The sequence below is a fragment of the Chiloscyllium plagiosum genome, unplaced genomic scaffold (genome assembly GCF_037043375.1).
Source record: "Chiloscyllium plagiosum isolate Xiang-an unplaced genomic scaffold, Cpla_swu_hap1 HiC_scaffold_2, whole genome shotgun sequence".
Classification (NCBI taxonomy): Eukaryota; Metazoa; Chordata; class Chondrichthyes; order Orectolobiformes; family Hemiscylliidae; genus Chiloscyllium; species Chiloscyllium plagiosum.
The window spans coordinates 157,970,912-157,984,847 of NW_028270140.1; the positions used below are offsets into that span (position 1 = coordinate 157,970,912).

The 13,936-nt window shown below is 47.6% G+C and overlaps 1 protein-coding gene across 1 annotated transcript in view; it reads left to right on the top strand.

Moving 5' to 3' along the window:
- Positions 1-13,320, top strand: part of LOC122547749 (complement component C7-like) — a gene marked incomplete at its 5' end in the record, with an annotated part of 220,379 nt that extends 207,059 nt beyond the window's left edge. Inside the window, 3 exons of the mRNA XM_087994142.1 lie at positions 2,980-3,073; positions 4,056-4,243; positions 12,912-13,320. Coding sequence (XP_087850268.1) covers positions 2,980-3,073; positions 4,056-4,243; positions 12,912-13,126 — 497 coding nt within the window. The remainder of the gene's footprint in view (positions 1-2,979; positions 3,074-4,055; positions 4,244-12,911) is intronic.
- Between the last annotated feature and the right edge of the window lie 616 nt (positions 13,321-13,936).

Consider the following 13,936-nt stretch of genomic DNA (forward strand, 5'->3'; position numbering starts at 1 on the left):
GTATAGTGTGTGAACCCTGTGTAGTGTGTGAACCCTGTGTAGTGTGTGAACCCTGTGTAGTGTACAAAGCCTGTATAGTGTATAAACGCTGTATTGTGTGTGAACCCTGTACAGTGCAAAAACCTTGTATGGTGTGTGAACCCTGTATCGTGTGTGGGCTCTGTATTGTGTGTGGACCCTGTACAGTGTATAAACCCTGTATCGTGTACGAACCCTGTATAGTGTATAAACCCTGTATAGTGTACAAGCCCTGTATAGTGTATGGACCCTGTATTGTGAATAAACCCTGTACAGTGTACAAACCCTGTGCAGAGTGTGAACCCTGTACCATGTGTGAGCCCTGTGTTGTGTACGGACCCTGTATAGTGTACAAACCCTGTATCGTGTGTGAACTCTGTATAATGTGTTATCCCTGTACAGTGTACAAGCCCTGTATGGTGTATAAACCCTGTATAGTGTATGAACCCTGTGTAACGTATGGACCCTGTATAGTGTATAAACCCTCTACAGTGTACAAACCCTGTAAAGTGTATAAACCCTGTATCGTGTGTGAACTCTGTATAATGTGTTAACCCTGTATCGTGTATAAACCCTGTATAGTGTACAGACCCTGTATTGTGTTTGAACCCTGTATAGTGTATAAACCCTGTATAGTGTGTGAACCCTGTATAGTGTACCTACCCTGTATAGTGTATAAACCCTGTACAGTTTATAACCCCTGTATAGTATGTGAATCCTGTGCAGTGTACAAACGCTGTATGGTGTGTGAACCCTGTACAGTCTATAAACCCTTTACAGTGCATGAACCCTATACAGTTTATTAAACCTGTACAGTGTACGAACGCTGTAACATGTGTGAACCCTGTACCATGTGTGAACCCTGTATCGTGTATGAACCCTGTAATAGTGTATAAACCCTGTATAGTGTGTGAACCCTGTATAATGTATATACCCTGTATAGTGTATGAACCCTGCATAGTGTATGAACCCTGTATAGTGTGTGAACCCTGTATAGTGCACAAAACCTATATAGTGTACAAACCCTGTGTAGTGTACAAACCCTGTGTGGTGTACAAACCCTGTACGGTGTACAAACCCTGTACAGTATACAAACCCTGTTACAGTGTATAAACCCTGTTACAGTGTACAAACCCTGTACAGTGTATAAACCCTTTATTGCGTATAAACCCTTTATAGCATATAAACCCTTTTTTAGTGTATAAACCCTGTATAGTGTGTGAATCCTGTATAGTGTACGAACCCTGTATAGTGTACGGACCGTGTATAGTGTACAGACCCTGTATAGTGTATAAACCCTGTATAGTGTCCGAGCCCTGTATAGTGTATAAACCCTGTACAGTGTATAAACCCTGTATAGTGTATAAACTCTGTACAGTGTATAAACCCTATACAGTGTATAAACCCTGTATCGTGTGTGAACCCTGTATAATGTGTTAACCCTGTACAGTGTACAAACCCTGTATAATGTATAAACCCTGTACAGTGTACAAACCCTGTATAGTGTATAAACCCTGTACAGTGTACAAACTAATTATAGTGTATAAACCCTGTATAGTGTGTGAACCCTGTGTAGTGTGTGAACCCTGTGTAGTGTGTGAACCCTGTGTAGTGTACAAAGCCTGTATAGTGTATAAACGCTGTATTGTGTGTGAACCCTGTACAGTGCAAAAACCTTGTATGGTGTGTGAACCCTGTATCGTGTGTGGGCTCTGTATTGTGTGTGGACCCTGTACAGTGTATAAACCCTGTATCGTGTACGAACCCTGTATAGTGTATAAACCCTGTATAGTGTACAAGCCCTGTATAGTGTACGAACCCTGTATAGTGTACGGACCCTGTATTGTGTATAAACCCTGTACAGTGTACAAGCCCTGTATAGTGTACGAACCCTGTATAGTGTACGGACCCTGTATTGTGTATAAACCCTGTACAGTGTATAAACCCTGTATCGTGTACGAACCCTGTATAGTGTATAAACCCTGTATAGTGTACAAGCCCTGTATAGTGTATAAACCCTGTATAGTGTATAAACCCTGTATAGTGTACGAACCCTGTATAGTGTACGGACCCTGTATTGTGTATAAACCCTGTACAGTGTACAAACCCTGTGCAGCGTGTGAACCCTGTACCGTGTGTGAGCCCTGTGTTGTGTACGGACCCTGTATAGTGTATAAACCCTGTACATTGTACAAACCTGTACAGTGTACAAACCCTGTATCGTGTGTGAACTCTGTATAATGTGTTAACCCTGTACAGTGTACAAACCCTGTACAGTGTACAAGCCCTGTATGGTGTATAAACACTGTGTAGTGTGTGAACTCTGTGTAGTGTATAAACCCTGTAGAGTGTATGAACCCTGTGTAACGTATGGACCCTGTATAGTGTATAAACCCTCTACAGTGTACAAACCCTGTACAGTGTATAAACCCTGTAGCTTGTGTGAACTCTGTATAATGTGTTAACCCTGTATAGTGTATAAACCCTGTATAGTGTATAAACCCTGTATTGTGTTTGAACCCTGTATTGTGTTTGAACCCTGTATAGTGTATAAACCCTGTACAGTGTATAAACCCTGTACAGTGTATAAACCCTGTACAGTGTATAAACCCTGTATAGTGTATAAACCCTGTATAGTGTATAAACCCTGTATAGTGTATAAACCCTGTACAATGTATAAACCCTGTATAGTGTATAAACCCTGTACAGTTTATAAACCCTGTATCATGTGTGAACCCTGTATAGTGTATAAACCCTGTATAGTGTATAAACCCTGTACAGTGTACAAACCCTGTATCATGTATAAACCGTGTACAGTTTATAAACCCTGTATCATGTGTGAACCCTGTATCGTGTATGAACTAGACTTAGCAGCTGAGGTACAGAGTGAGCAGAGTTCCAGAGGAGATGTGACAATGTGTCCACATGTGGTTTCAAACTATAGCTCAATGTTTATTTCAGGGGCAGTTACTGAAGCTCCCGAACATCCCCAGTGTGCTCCATGGAAGAAGATGAAGAATGAAAAGTGTGTTTGCAAAATGCCATATGAATGCAGGTAGAGTCTACTGCATTGCAATGTGAGGCTGTGGGAGAGATTGCAGACAGGAGACAGGGTCTAGCAATAACGCCTCACTCCCTGTCCATCTCTCCCCACATTCTCCATCATTTCCCTCCCTTTCTTCATCCCACCCTCACTCTCTCTGCCTTTCTGTTCCCTGTAATTACTCTCTACACCCCCCACCCCACCCTGTGTTACTCTGTCCCACATACTCATACTCTTACTCTCCCACCCCATTTTCTCTCTCTCTCTGCCCCTCTGTCCCACTCTCAGCCCTGGATCTCTGTCCCCCTTTCTCTCCCACTCTCCAACCGACCCACACCCCTTTTGCACATCTCTCTCCATGTCCTCTCTCTCCCTCTCTCTCTGTCTGTGCTCTCTCTCTTCCTCTATCTCTGTGCTCTCTCCTCTCTCTTTCTTTCTGTCCCTGTCTCTCTCTCTCTCTCTCTGTCTGTGCCTTCTCCTCTCTCTCTCTCTCTCTCTTTCTGCCTCTCTCTCCCCCTTTCTCTCCCCTCGCCTCTCTCTTTCCTGTCCCTTCCTGTCTCTCTTTGTGCCCCATCTCTCTCCCTCTCTTTCTCTCTCTCCCCCCCTCGTGCCCTCTTTCCCTCTCCCCGTCCTTCTCTCTTCCCCCCACCTTAATCCTCTCTCTCCCTCTCTCCCCAACCCCGTGCCCCACTGTCTCCCTTTCCCTCTCCCTCTCACCCCCACCTTGTGCCCCCCTCTCTCCCTCTCCCCCACCCCGTGCCCTTCTCTCTCTCCCTTTCCCCCACCCCATGCTTCTCTCTCTCTCTCTCTCCCCCTCTCCCTCTCCCCCCACCCCGTGCCCCTCTCTCTCTCCCTTTCCCCCACCCCATGCTTCTCTCTCTCTCTCTCTCCCTCTCCCTCTCCCCCCACCCTGTGCCCCTCTCTCCCTCTCACCCCCCCCCCCACCCCGTGCCCTGTGTTCTATCTGATGGTGTGTTGTGTACCCCCCCCCCAGCTCCTCGCTGCCAGTCTGTGTGGTGGATGGGAAGACGGACAGGGTCATGTTGCTGACCCTGTGTAAGCTCCTGGCGTTGGAATGTTTGGGGCGAAGGTTTGAGCTTGTTCCACAGAGCACCTGCCCCTCCCCAGCCCCTGCTCCTGCTGCCCGTTGTGGCTCCTGCTCACTTGGAGAGACCTGCGATGGTGAGAGAACAACCTTCCTGCATTGAAATATCCTCCAAACACCTCCGTGCCAGTTAGTCTAACCGGGGGGCAACTGGATGGTGAATGGTTGAGAGGGGACAGGAAGGAATTGGAGGGTGCCACTGAGTGAAGAGGGTGGTGAATGGAAGGACAAATCTGAAGTTCTTTAATTCACTCTTGGGACATGGGTGTCACTGGCTGTCCCTAGTTGCCCCGTGAGAGGGTGGGGGTGAGCTGCCTTCCTGACCCGCTGCAGTCCATGTGCTGTAGGGTGACCCACAATGCCCTGAGGGAGGGAATTCCAGGATTCTGACCCAGAGACACTGAAGGAACGGTGATATATTTCCAAGTCAGGATGGGGAGGGGCTTGGAGGGGAACTTGCAGGGGGTGGTGTTCCCATGTACCTGCTGCCCTTGTCCTTCTAGATGGAAGTGGTGGTGGGTTTGGAAGGTGCTGCCTGAGGATCTTTGGTGAATTTCTGCAGTGAGGTCGCGGGTGAGACTCCCAGATGGTATGGTGACTCCCGGGTGCCAGGGTCAGGGGTGTCTCAGATCGAGTCCTCTGGATTCTTCAGGGAGAGGGAGAGCAGCCAGAAGTCGTGGTACATATCGGTACCAATGACAGAGCTAGGAAAAGGGAGGAGGATCTGAAAAGTGAATAGAGGGAGTTAGGTTGGAAGCTAGAAGGCAGGATAAGCAGAGCAGTAATCTCAGGATTGTTACTGGTGCCACATCCTGGTAAGGCTAGGAGCAGAGAGCGAGTGCAGCTCAACACGTGGCTGCAGAGCTGGTGTAGGAGGGAGGGCTTCAGATATGTGAATCACTGGGATACCTTCTGGGGAAGGTGGGACCTGTACAAGGAGGATGGTTTGTACCTGAACTGGAGGGGCACCAATATTCTGGACGGGAGGTTTGCTAGAGTTCTTCAGGAGGGTTTAAATTAGATTGGCAGGGTAGTGGGAATCTGAGCTATAGATCTGATGGAGTAGGTAGTGAACAGCCAGATACAGCGAGCAGAGAGTCTGTGAGGAGAGATTGGCACTCGATAAGGAAAAGGTGCAGTCAGAGTGTTGGTTGAAGTGCAAGAAATATCAGGAATAAGGGTGATGAACTCCGAGTGTGGATACATACTTGGAACTATGATGTTGCGGCCATTATGGAGACTTGCCTATCACAGGGGCAGGAATGGTTTTTGGATGTTCCAGAATTTAGATGTTTCAAAAGGAATTGAGGGTGGGGGGGAAGGTAAAAGAGGTGGAGGAGTGGCATTGCTCATCAGGGATAGTATCGCAGCTAAAGAAATGGAGATTGTTAAGGAGGGTTTGTCTACAGAGTCAGTATAGGTGGAAGTCAGAAACAGGAAAGAAGCAGTCACTTTATTGGGAGTTTTCTACAGGCCCCTCACTAGCAACAGAGACATGGAGGAGAAGATTGGGAGGAAGATTTTGGAAAAGAGGAGAAGGAACAAGGTTATTGTCATGGATGATTTTAACTTCCCTAATATTGATTGGAACCAACTTAGTTCAAAAAGTTTGGAGGGAGCAGTTTCGTCAGGTGTGTCTAGGAAAGGTTCCTGACATCATATGTAGATGGGCCGAATAGAGGGGAGGCGATATTGGATTTAGTGCTTGACAATGAACCATGCCAGGTGTCGGATCTCTCAGTGGGAGAGCATTTAGGTAATAGTGATCACCACTCCCTGACATTTACTATAGCCATGGACAGGGTTAGGAGCAAACGGTATGGGAAAGTATTTAATTGGGGGAGGGGGAATTACAATGTTATTAGGCAGGAGCTGAGGTGCCTAGATTGGGAACAGATGATCCCAGGGAAATGCACAACAGAAATGTCGAGATTGTATAGGAAGCAGTTGCTGATTGTGCTGGACAGGTTTGTCCCACTGAGGCAAGGAAGGGATGGGAGGGCCGACCAAGGATAGTGGAGGGAACTTGCGCCTGGAGTTGGAGGAGGTAGGGGAGGTCCTTAATGAATACTTTGCTTCAATATTCACTAGTAAAAGGGACCTTGACATTTCTGAGGACAGCGTGAAACAGACTGATATGCTCGAACAGGTTGATGTTAGGGAGGTGGATGTGCTGAAAATTTTGAAAAACATAAGGATGGATAAATTCCCTGGGCCAGATGGGATATACCCAAGGTTAGTACTGGAAGTGGGGAAGAGATTGCTGCGCCATTAGCGATGATCTTTATGTCCTCACTGTCCACTGGAGTCGTACCAGATGATTGGAGGGTGGCAAATGTTATTCCCTTGTTCAAGAAAGGGAATAGAGATAATCCTGGGAATTACAAACCAGTCAGTCCTAAGTCAGTGGATGGCAAATTATTGGAGAGAATTCTGAAAGACAGGATTTATGATTATTTGGAAACCTCAATCCCCCTGCTAATGGAAGTCAACACACCTTACACCTTCTTAACAACCCGATCAACTTTGGGTGTCACACTTTTCCAGGTTGAAGTCCATCTGCCACTTCTCAGCCCAGCTCTGCATCCTGTCAATGTCCCATTGCAACCTATAACAGCCATCCACACTGTCCACAGTTTGATTAGAGATAGTCAGCATGGCTTTGTGAGGGGCAGGTCATGCCTCACAAACCTTATTGAATTCTTTGAGGATGTGACAAAACACACGGATGAAGGTAGAGCAGTGGATGTGGTGTACATGGATTTTAGCAAGGTGTTTGATAAGGTTCCCCATGGTAGGCTCATTCAGAAAATAAGGAGGCATGGGATACAGGGAAACCTGTCTGTCTGGATACAGAATTGGGTTCCTGATAATTCCCAAGATTATCCCCATTCCCTTTCTTGAACAAGGGAATAACATTTTCTGCCCTCCAATCATCTGGTATTTCTCCAGTGGACAGTGAGGACACAAAGATCATCGCTAAAGGCACAGCAATCTCTTCCCTCACTTCATGTACTAATTCCTGATGAAGGGCTTTTGCCCGAAACATCGATTTTCCTGCTCCTTGGACGCTGCCTGACTGGCTATGCTTTTCCAGCACCACTCTGATCTAAACTCTGGTTTCCAGCATCTGCAGTCCTCACTTTTGCCTGGATACAGAATTGGCTGGTCCACAGAAGATAGAGGGCGGTGGTAGATGGAAAGTATTCAGCCTGGAACTCGGTGACCAGTGGGGTTCTGCAGGGATCGGTTCTGGTATCTCTGCTCTTTGTGAATTTTATAAATGACTGGGACGAGGAAATGAAAGGGTGGGTTAGTAAGTTTGCTGATGACAGGAAGGTTGGTGGAGTTGTGGATAGTGTGGAGGGCTGTTGTAGGTTGTAACAGGACATTGACAGGATACAGAACTGGGCTGGTATGTGGCAGATGGAGTTCAACCTGGAAAAGTGTGAAGTGATTCACTTTGGAAGGTCGAATGTGAATGCAGAATACAGGGTTAAAGGCAGGATTCTTGGCAGTGTGGAGGTACAGAGGGATCTTGGGGTCTATGTCCATAGATCCCTCAAAGTTGCCACCCAAATTGAGAGGGGGATTAAGAAGACATATAGTGTGTTGGCTTTCATTAGCAGGGGGATTGAGTTTAAGAACCGCGAGGTTATGCTGCAGCTCTATAGAGCCCTGGTTAGACCACACTTGGAATATTGTATCCAGTTCTGGTCACCTCATTATAGGAAGGATGTGGAAGCTTTAGAGAAGGTGCAGAGGAGATTTACCAGGAAGATGCCTGGACTGGAGGGCGTGTCTTATGAATAAAGGTTGAGGGAGCTAGCGCTTTTCTCATTGGAGTGAGGAAGGATGAGAGGTGACTTGATAGAGATGTACAAGATGATGAGAGGCATAGATAGAGTGGATAACCAGAGACTTCTTCCCAGGGTGGAATTGGCTATCACGAGGGGTCATAATTTTAAGGTGATTGGAGGAAGGTTTAGGGGAGATGTCAGAGGTAGGTTCATTACACAGAGAATGGTGGGTGTGTGGAATGCACTGCCAGCAGTGGGAGTAGAGTCAGAGACATTAGGGACATTTAAGTGACTCTTGAATAGGCACATGGATGATAGTACAATGTAGGGTATGCTCATTAGAATTGAGAGTGTGGTTTGATTCCTGATGAAAGGCTTATGCCGAAAATGTCAATTCTCCTGCTCCTCGGATGCTGCCTGACCTGCTGTGCTTTTCCAGCATCACGCTCTTGACTCTGATCTCCAGCAGCTGCAATCATAGAGTCATAGAGGTGTACAGCATGGAAACAGACCCTTCAGTCCAACCCATCCATGCTGACCAGATATCCCAACCCAATCTAGTCCCACCTGCCAGCACCCGGCCCATATCCCTCCAAACTCTTCCTATTTATATACCCATCCAAATGCCTTTTAAATGCTGTAATTGTACCAGCCTCCACCACATCCTCCGGCAGCTCATTCCATACACGTACCACCCTCTGTGTGAAAAAGTTGCCCCTTAGGTCTCTTTTATATCTTTCCCCCCTCACCCTAAACCTATGCCCTCTGGTTCTGGACTCCCCAATCCCAGGGAAAAGACTTTGCCTATTTATCCTATCCATGCCCCTCATAATTTTGTAAACCTCTATAAGGTCATCCCTCAGCCTCCGACGCTCCAGGGAAAACAGCCCCAGCCTGTTCAGCCTTTCCCTGTAGCTCCTCCAACATCCTTGTAAATCTTTTCTGAACCCTTTCAAGTTTCACAACATCTTTCCGATAGGAAGGAGACCAGAATTGCACACAATATTCCAACAGTGGCCTAACCAATGTCCTGTACAGCCGCAACTCCTGTACTCAATACTCTGACCAATAAAGGAAAGCATACCAAATGCCTTCTTCACTATCCTATCTACCAGCGACTCCACTTTCAAGGGGCTACGAACCTGCACTCCAAGGTCTCTTTGTTTAGCAACCCTCCCTAGGACCTTACCATTAAGTGTATAAGTCCTGCTAAGATTTGCTTTCCCAAAATGCAGCACCTCGCATTTATCTGAATTAAACTCCATCTGCCACTTCTCAGCCCATTGGCCCATCTGGTCCAGATCCTGTTGTAATCTGAGATAACTCTCTTCGCTGTCCACCACCCCTCCAATTTTGGTGTCATCTGCAAACTTACTAACTGTACCTCTTATGCTCGCATCCAAATTATTTTCATAAATGACGAAAAGTAGAGGACCCAGCACCGATCCTTGTGGCACTCCACTGGTCACAGGCCTCCAGTCTGAAAAACAACCCTCCACCACCACCCTCTGTCTTCTACCTTTGAGCCAGTTCTGTATCCAAATGGCTAGTTCTCCCTGTATTCCATGAGATCTAACCTTGCTCACCAGTCTCCCATGGGGAACCTTGTCGAACGCCTTACTGAAGTCCATATAGATCACATCTACTGCTCTGCCCTCATCAATCTTCTTTGTTACTTCTTCAAAAAACTCAATCAAGTTTGTGATACATGATTTCCCACGCACAAAGCCATGTTGACTATCCCTAATCAGTCCTTGCCTTTCCAAATACATGTACATCCTGTCCCTCAGGATTCCCTGCAACAACTTGCCCACCACCGAGGTCAGGCTCACTGGTCTATAGTTCCCTGGCTTGTCTTTACCGCCCTTCTTAAACAGTGGCACCACGTTTGCCAACCTCCAGTCTTCCAGCACCTCACCTGTGACTATCGATGATACAAATATCTCAGTAAGAGGCCCAGCAATCACTTCTCTAGCTTCCCACAGAGTTCTCGGGTACACCTGATCAGGTCCTGGGGATTTATCCACCTTTATGCGTTTCAAGACATCCAGCACTTCCTCCTCTGTAATCTGGACATTTTGCAAGGTGTCACCATCTATTTCCCTACAGTCTATATCTTCCATATCCTTTTCCACAGTAAATACTGATGCAAAATATTCATTTAGTATCTCCCCATTTTCTGTGGCTCCACAGAATGGGCCGCCTTGCTGATCTTTGAGGGGCCTTATTCTCTCCCTAGTTACCCTATTGTCCTTAATATATTTGTAAAACTCATTTGGATTCTCCTTAATTCTATTTGCCAAAGCTATCTCATGTCCCCTTTTTGCCCTCCTGATTTCCCTCTTAAGTATACTCCTACCACCTTTATACTCTTCTAAGGATTCACTCGATCTATCCTGTCTATACCTGACATATGCTTCCTTCTTTTTCTTAACCAAATCCTCAATTTCTTTAGTCATCCAGCATTCCCTATACCTACCAGCCTTCCCTTTCACCCTAACAGGAATATACTTTCTCTGGATTCTTGTTATCTCATTTCTGAAGGCTTCCCATTTTCCAGCCGGCCCTTTACCTGCGAACATCTGCCTCCAATCAGCTTTCAAAAGTTCTTGAGGAGAAAGTGAGGTCTGCAGATGCTGGAGATCAGAGCTGAAAATGTGTCGCTGGAAAAGGGCAGCAGGTCAGGCAGCATCCAGGGAACAGGAGAATCGAAGTTTCAGTCATAAGCCCTTCTTCAAAAGTTCTTGCCAAATCCTGTCAAAATTGGCCTTTCTCCAATTTAGAACTTCAGCTTTTAGATCTGGTCTATCCTTTTCCATCATTATTTTAAATCTAATAGAATTATGGTCACTGGCCCCAAAGTGCTCCCCCACTGACACCTCAGTCACCTGCCCTGCTTTATTTCCCAAGAGTAGGTCAAGTTTTGCACCTTCTCTGGTAGGTACATCCACATACTGAATCAGAAAATTGTCTTGTACACACTTAACAAATTCCTCTCCATCTAAACCTTTAACACTATGGTAATCCCAGTCAATGTTTGGAAAGTTAAAATCCCCTCCTATAACTATCCTATTATTCTTACAGATAGCTGAGATCTCCTTACAAGTTTGTTTCTCAATTTCCCTCTGACTATTAGGGGGTCTATAATACAATCCCAATAAGGTGATCATCCCTTTCCTATTTCTCAGTTCCACCCAAATAACTTCCCTGGATGTATTTCTGGGAATATCCTCCCTCAGTACAGCTGTAATGCTATCCCTTATCAAAAATGCCACTCCCCCTCCTCTCTTACCTCCCTTTCTATCCTTCCTGTAGCATTTGTATCCTGGAACATTAAGCTGCCAGTCCTGCCCATCCCTGAGCCATGTTTCTGTAATTGCTATGATATCCCAGTCCCATGTTCCTAACCATGCCCTGAGTTCATCTGCCTTCCCTGTTAGGCCCCTTGCATTGAAATAAATGCAGTTTAATTTTTGTCCTACCTTGTCCCTGCCTGCCCTGACTGTTTGACTCACTTCTGTTCTCAGCTGTACCTGTCTCAGACCGATCTCTTTCCTCACTATCTCCCTGGGTTCCCCCCCCTTACTAGTTTAAATCCTCCCGAGCAGTTCTAGCAAATTTCCCTGCCAGTATATTAGGCCCCTTCCAATTTCGGTGCAATCCGTCCTTCTTGTACAGGTCACTTCTACCCCAAAAGAGATTCCAATGATCCAAAAATGTGAATCCTTCTCCCATACACCAGCTCCTCAGCCATGCATTCATCTGCTCTATCCTCCTATTTCTGCCCTCACTAGCTCGTAGCACTGGGAGTAATCCAGATATTACTACCCTTGAGGACCTCCTTTTTAAATTTCTGCCTAACTCTCTGTAATCTCCCTTCAGAGTCTCAACCTGGTGGGCGGCGCGGTGGCACAGTGGTTAGCACTGCTGCCTCACAGCGCCAGAGACCCGGGTTCAATTCCCGCCTCAGGCGACTGACTGTGTGGAGTTTGCACGTTCTCCCCGTGTCTGCGTGGGTTTCCTCCGGGTGCTCCGGTTTCCTCCCACAGTCCAAAGATGTGCAGGGTCAGGTGAACTGGCCATACTAAATTGCCCGTAGTGTTAGGTAAGGGGTAAATGTAGGGGTATGGGGTGGGTTTCGCTTCGGCGGGTCGGTGTGGACTTGTTGGGCCGAAGGGCCTGTTTCCACACTGTAATCTAATCTAATCTAATCTAATCTTTTCCCTTCCAATGTTGTTGGTTCCAATGTGGACAATGACCTCTTTCTGACCTCATTTTCTCACAGGGTATGTAGGGTAGTCTGATCTGAGAGTAGGATAAAAGGTCAGCACTACCTCGAGGGCTGAAGGGCCTATACTGTGCTGTATTGTTCTATGTACTATGAATCTCGTAGATGGTACTCACTGCTCGTACTGAGAGTCGGTGGTGGAGGGAGGGGATGTTTGTAGGTGTGGTGTTGGTCAAGGGGACTGCTTTGTGCTGGATGGTGTCAAGCTTCCTGAGTGTTGTAGGAGCTGCCCCCATCCAGGGCAAGTGGGGAGTATTCCACCACACTCCTGACTTGTGCCTTTTAGCTGGTGGATAGACACTGGGGAGTCAGGAGGGGAGTTACTTGCTGCAGTATTCCCAAGCAATGGGAATTGAGGGAGAGGGGTGTGTGTGAGGGAGGGAGTTATTGACCATATTTCCCTGGACAGTGCTTGGACAGAGAGAGAGGTCAAACCATCAGTAGGTGGATCCTGGCCTCCTGCCTCAGGTAGGCTGTGGTGAAGTCTCTGATGGATTTGGAAATCCTAACCAGGCAGGCCGGTCTGAGAGCTGGGATCTCATCGTGTCGTTTCAATGGGGCCTGGGGTGGGGGAGCCGGTTCCCCTTGGAGACCTGACCGGGATGTGGTTGTGGGATCTCACCGGCCTGAGTGACAGGGCTGCCTGTTGTTTTGCAGAGGAGGGGGCCGGCTGTGTGTGTCTGTCCGAGGGTCAGTGCCCTGCCGGAGGGATCCGATTCTGTGTCGTGTTGGAGGGAAGCGAGGAGGAGAGGACAGTGAGTGAGTGTGAGGCCGCCGTGTGGAGGTGTCACAGCAAAAGCCTCACAATCATCGCCAGCCGGCCATGTTTGCAACGCTCGACCACTACCACTGCCTACGACCTGCAGGGTTAAAGGTCACGAGGGTCAGTGCCTGCTGACTCCCTGACCTGAGGCCCCCAGCCTGCACCACGTCCTCTCAAATCCCGTTTGCTGCTCTCCACAGCTATCTGGACCAGCTCCCCAGATCCTGAGTCCCACACCCTCCCCCTCCCCCCCTCAGCTATGCTCTCTCCTTCGATCTCAATAAAAACCTCCTCCAACTCTGACTGATGTGGTCATGTTTCCTGGTTCAGTTTCTGTTCTTTCTGCCTTGATAGACCTTCCCAGGCTGTGGGTCTGACCGACCACCTCAGTATTTATTACCCCATCCCTCATTGCCCAGAGGGCAGTTCAGAGTCACCTACATGGCTCTGGGTCTGGAGTCACGTGTAAGGGTAAGGCCATGAGTGAAGCAACTAGGTTTTATGATGGTGGACTGTGTAATGGTCACCATTAGACCAACTCGTGAGTCCAGCTTTATACTGAATCCAAATTTCACCACTTGCTGTGGTGGGGTTTGTACCCAGGGCCCTGTAACATGACCCTGGGGTTCAGGATTAATACCCCAGTGACATTACCCAGTACATTACCACATTGTAATGCCCATCCCAGGGTCACGATATTCATGGGAGGTCAGGGTGGTCATGGAGGGTCAGGGTGGACTGGGGATGGGTAGATATGTGGTGGAAGTGGATGGAGGTCAGGGGTCAGGGTGGATGGGGGATCAGGGGTGGACGGAGGGTCGGAGGTCAGGGTGGATGGGGAATCGGGTGGACGGAGGGTCTGAGGTCAGGGTGGATGGGGGATCAGGGCCAGGGTTAGAGGTCAGGGTGGATAGGGGAT